This window comes from Penaeus vannamei, chromosome 23, assembly GCF_042767895.1.
Source record: "Penaeus vannamei isolate JL-2024 chromosome 23, ASM4276789v1, whole genome shotgun sequence".
Classification (NCBI taxonomy): domain Eukaryota; kingdom Metazoa; phylum Arthropoda; class Malacostraca; order Decapoda; family Penaeidae; genus Penaeus; species Penaeus vannamei.
The window spans coordinates 12,692,296-12,697,295 of record NC_091571.1 but is presented as its reverse complement, the minus strand read 5'-3'; the positions used below and the strand labels follow the sequence as shown (position 1 = coordinate 12,697,295).

Here is a 5,000-nt window from a genome sequence, read left to right as displayed (position 1 = left end):
ATAAACGATCTATTCAATTATCTTTAAAAATTCTGTCCCTGATGAAGATGCAATTCGGCCATGTTAATTTCTACCTTGTCTTTTTATTTCTCTCTTATTTATTAGGGTAAATCTAGTTACTTTAACCAAGTCTTTCTGTTTTATCCATCAAATTTTCTGTATATTTAGTGCTTTCTTATTTCACAGTGCCTGACCATCTTTAAATATTAAAAAGCAATATTGATAGTTCATAAAAACAAACTTTGTCCACCAAATAGGTTTTAAATGCGCGCTCAACAAGAAAATCAATGCATTCTTTTTTCTTTTTTAGCTTTTACAAAATATAGTATTGACAATATATGTCTTATCAGTGGGACAAGACTTTCATGATGTATCGTCTATATCGCAATAGTAACTTTAATGCAATACAACATTTACCCTAATATAATATATATGTTTGTAATATCCTTATACTGTACATCCTTATTTGATTTCAACTGTAGCCTGAGGCCTCAGTGGCATTTAAACTCTTCCAGTAAAGCCACCTCCCACAGTTTCAAGATGGTAATCACAATCACTGGTTTTATCATAATCAGTGGTTAACCAAGTTAACCCCTGATTATAATTTGCGATCCTTCCATACTTTATTGTAATCATCTTATTCAGATTGAATGCAATAAGAATTTTCTTTTTCAATTCTATAACTATTCAAAGAGCATTTTATGTAGTACTATAATAAATATTTTAATGGCATCAAGAGATAAATGAGTTGAATCTCTCTCCCATTTCATTTTTCAGACACTAACAGGCTCATTATATCTTCTATTACCATTATACACCATTGGGAAAATATGATCCTCATAATTTCCCACTATTAAAAAAAAAAAAAAAAAAAAGAAGACTTTTTTTTTTCATTACAATGAAGGATATCTCTGTAAACATATTACAAAGTTTATCATACAAATTTAATCTCAATTAGATTTACATACAGAAATAATATGCTACAGTAATAGCATCTAAACTCTATAGACCCAGACAAAAATATCAATGAAATACAAATGCATTACTTTGTTACCTAGAAGCCTTTACAGCAAAATCTCTCATGGTAGAATGGAGTTCGTCATAATCTGGCCCAATATGACTCTTTACTCTTTCAATAAAATCTTGGATAGGCTGCGACATACTGTAACCGCCAGCAATAGGCTGCTCAAATTCACAGGCAGCAAGCAAGTCTGCAATGGTGATGTGGTCGCTTGCAATGAATGGCTTTGATCCTAGGAAGTAATTCTTGAAATCTCTCTCAATTCGGCCTAATTCCTTTTTGTGTTCGTTGACCACTTTCATGTCTGGTTCACTCTTCTTCAGTGCTGGCAACAGAATCTGCGAGAAGATAGGTTTTGGGTTTTGGGATATATAACAATAACTAAATTACAGTTAAAATATCAAATGCAAAACAAAATAATATTTTTGCAGATGCATATTGAAAAGAAAACAGTACCTGGTACAAATACTTCATTTGCTCACATAAAGCCATGAACTTCAGCATTTTGCATTTGCTTTTCTTTCTGTTCTCTCTCATGATTTTTTTTAACGAGATTCTAAAAATTAATTCCCTAATAAAGTGCTATAAACAATTGTGTCAAAATCAAGTTCCCCAACGAATAACATATTTAGAATGAACTGTGGGAATCTGGCAATTCAAGGGTCTGGATGTAAACATAATGGTAATCCTTTCAAATAAAAAGAGAGTCCTGTTAGTACCTTGTTTCTGAAGAATCCCATGCCATGCGCTCTGGTGTTGAGATGCTGCCAGTCTAAGTATTCGTCAACCTTGCAACGGACTTCAAGATCTTGAGGGTACCATTTCCCAGTTGCGTCATATTTGCTTGCAATAAACCTCAAGGCTGCACAGCTGAAACAAGTCGTAGAAAATTACTAATTGCAAATATGTGTAATGTGATCATGTGGTAAAACAAATTAAAATCTGTACTTACAAAGACCAAATAAAATGAATAGTAGATTATCAAATAGATATACTTAAAGGCAAGTTAAGGTAAAGTACGTAAAAAAAATCTAGGATACAAAAATAAGGATAATAGATTTTTACAGGAAATTTACAATTTTGCTTGAATGCTTAGACCTTGCACTTAAAGATTGGAAATGAAAAATGGGACAATGAGTTATGTTTGTCAAAATGGTATAAACAACTGAAGCGAAAATACTTGAAATTACAGTCTCAAATGCAACGTGTTTTTACAACTAAAGTCTGCCAAATTTCAGGATACAAAAAGCTGACAACTCACCCTGGGCTCTGGAGCCCTCTGATTTGCCTACTCGCTTTTATATTCTAATAACTCTTAGTACTTGTGCTTACATACACTTGGGTTTTCAAAACTTGTATAAAATTTGAAATTTGCTGACTTCAATACTGCATTATTATTTTTTCTCAAAAGTGACTTTGACAAATAGGATGACTCTAAAGCCTGGTGTGAGCTGCCAGTTTTTCCTTTCCTAAACTTAGAACAGTTTTTCTAGTTGGCCTACCAAGAGTATTTTTTTTTCCATAGGCTCTACTCTATTTTTATGAAGACAAAATAAAAACACTTGATGGGATAAGAAGGGTTGGATTTCTTCTTCCATGAAAACACTCTTTAAAGTGGTCTATTTCACTGGTAAATCGCTAAAGAAAACCACAAATACATTTTTTTGTGTGTGTGCATCTATAAAAAGTTAAGGGTCTAGAAGAAAGATGAATAAATCTAGAGCTTGTTAGTGTACTTTGTTCCTGGAGCTGAAATTTTAGCTGACAATTTGAGTTGACAAGTGTGGAATGTTTAATTTACATCATACACAAAGAAGTTGTTGATTACTTAGAGATGAAAAGAATGAAAAACAATGAGAAATAAGTATTTTAGTTTATTAATTACATTTACACAATGAGTACCTTTCTAAAATGAGAGTATTTCCATGCTTTACTGCTGGGATTTTCTTGAAAGGGTTGACAGCAACAAAGTCTTTTCTCAAGTGTTCCCCTACAAAGGAAAAACAATGCATCTCAGAAATGTAAAATAGTAATAAAAACCAAAGACAAAACAGTAACAGGGAGAAACATGGTATATATCAATGACACTGATAAGCATTATTCTTGGCAAATGCATAATTCAAATATAGTTAAAATGAAAATAGTGCTGGAGTTCTCCTTAAAAGAGCACCCATCTTATCCTAAAATCAGCTGGACAAGAATTATATCAACAGGGTTTTTAGTGGTCGTACCTGATTAACATCCAACAAGCAAACAGTTGTTTTTCATAAGCATTGATATTTATTCACTCAAAAAAGGAGTATATCCACATAATGACTGCAGTGAGATGGGGAAAATCTAAGGGCATTATAATAATAATAATAAAAAATACAATCACTGGTGTATGAAACAATCTGTGCAGGCAAAGAATAATGTCAGAAATGAAGAAAATAGGTTGTGGTTATTTATTGAAAATCTTCTGCCATGTCAACATTAAGGTCATAAGCATCATATACAAAGCATAGCAATAAGGTGAGGCTGAGGGGAGGTAAAGCCCCCAGGTAAAAATAAGTCATACAGCATTAGGATAAAGTATTGTGACAAAAAGTGTAGTGAGTTTCCGCTCTTACTGCCACACATTAGCACATTAGGACTTGGTCTCCGTCTCCTAAGCCCTCCCAATGACGACAACGAGCATGGGATTGGGATGGCCACGTGGAGAGTAATTCTATGGTGATTGAGAGGATGTATGGGGGTTGAGCCTCTGGCTGAGGAAATACAGTGACCAAGAGGGGGTATAGTAATGTTTGTGGATTCCTATGAGTGCCCCCATGCTTTTTCAGTGGAAGTAATATATGGACCAAGTTTCAGATAGTTTTATTTTTTTTTTATTTATCATTCTTTTTATTGTTTCTACAGAAAAATGTTCCGTCTATCATCTTCATTTTAACAAACTATTCCTTTATCTTTGACCTTGTTAAGATGTTAAGGTTTCAATGAATGCAACAGAGAGTGAGTCTATGGCAATTAGATGGAGGTCAAAGGTGGAGCCCCCAACTGGAAAATACAATGATGGAGGGAGGAGGGAGGGGGGAGGGGGAGGGGGGGGCGAGGTCTGGGATTCAAGTCCCTGGGTTCGGAAAGTTTTTAGTTGGTAATTCTTTTCAATATGGAAGCACTCGCCAGAGACTAAATCCCTACATGTCACAATATTTATCAATCTAAGCTATCATGACTATGCATGTCCTTTGGGCACTACCCAAGGTGAAGATTGATAGGGGGCTCTGTACCCCACTACCCCCCAGGAAACATTGTCTTCACCTCATAGGCATTCTAGCAAAGGCTAACAGAAGCCAGCCATGATTACTCTGATATGAGTCTGGATTGGTTCCGTATTTGACAATAAATTACCAGGAAGCTCTGCCAATCTTCTAGCTATATTCACTATATCTCATCTGAACAAAACAAAAAGCTTGTGCTGGACTTTTTTTTTTTTTTTTTTTAAATCTTTATCTTTATCTGAGCATTGCTTTATTCTTCACTTATACAATTGGTTAATATACTAGTGTATCTTTTGAATTCTTATATATCTATGGCTTATATTTCTGACCCCTCTGTGTAATAAGGCACTGCTGGGATCTTCCAGTGTTTGAATTACACAATAAAAGGGTAATTTTCTGGAATATGTCTGCCAAATGGATTGTGACGATTTCGGTATCATTGGACTCCTCTCACTGTCTAGTTTCCAAATATATAGAAATCCCCAATCACATTCTTGTCCCCGATAGGTGGGGGAGGGTATGAAAGGCACCAGGGAAATTAAAGGGTAAAATGAATATGGTATACATACACTCACTCACTATATTATCTAATGCAGAGGGCTTTGCCCCCAGCAACCTCCCCATTGGGAGGCTGTCACTCCCAAACCCTGGCCAATCTCTAAATATTCACGGCAGGAGAGAGCGTTGGACAGAGTTGGTAATGCCACTCCTGCATGGCA

General features: G+C 35.1%; 1 protein-coding gene across 1 annotated transcript in view; it reads right to left on the bottom strand.

Moving 5' to 3' along the window:
• Positions 1-930: 930 nt before the first annotated feature.
• LOC113823540 (glutathione S-transferase theta-1) overlaps positions 931-5,000 on the bottom strand; it is a 5,605-nt gene continuing 1,535 nt past the window's right edge. Inside the window, exons 2-4 of the mRNA XM_027376208.2 lie at positions 2,924-3,011; positions 1,741-1,891; positions 931-1,359 (exon numbers count right to left, since the gene is read on the bottom strand). Coding sequence (XP_027232009.1) covers positions 1,051-1,359; positions 1,741-1,891; positions 2,924-3,011 — 548 coding nt within the window. The 3' untranslated portion in view covers positions 931-1,050. The remainder of the gene's footprint in view (positions 1,360-1,740; positions 1,892-2,923; positions 3,012-5,000) is intronic.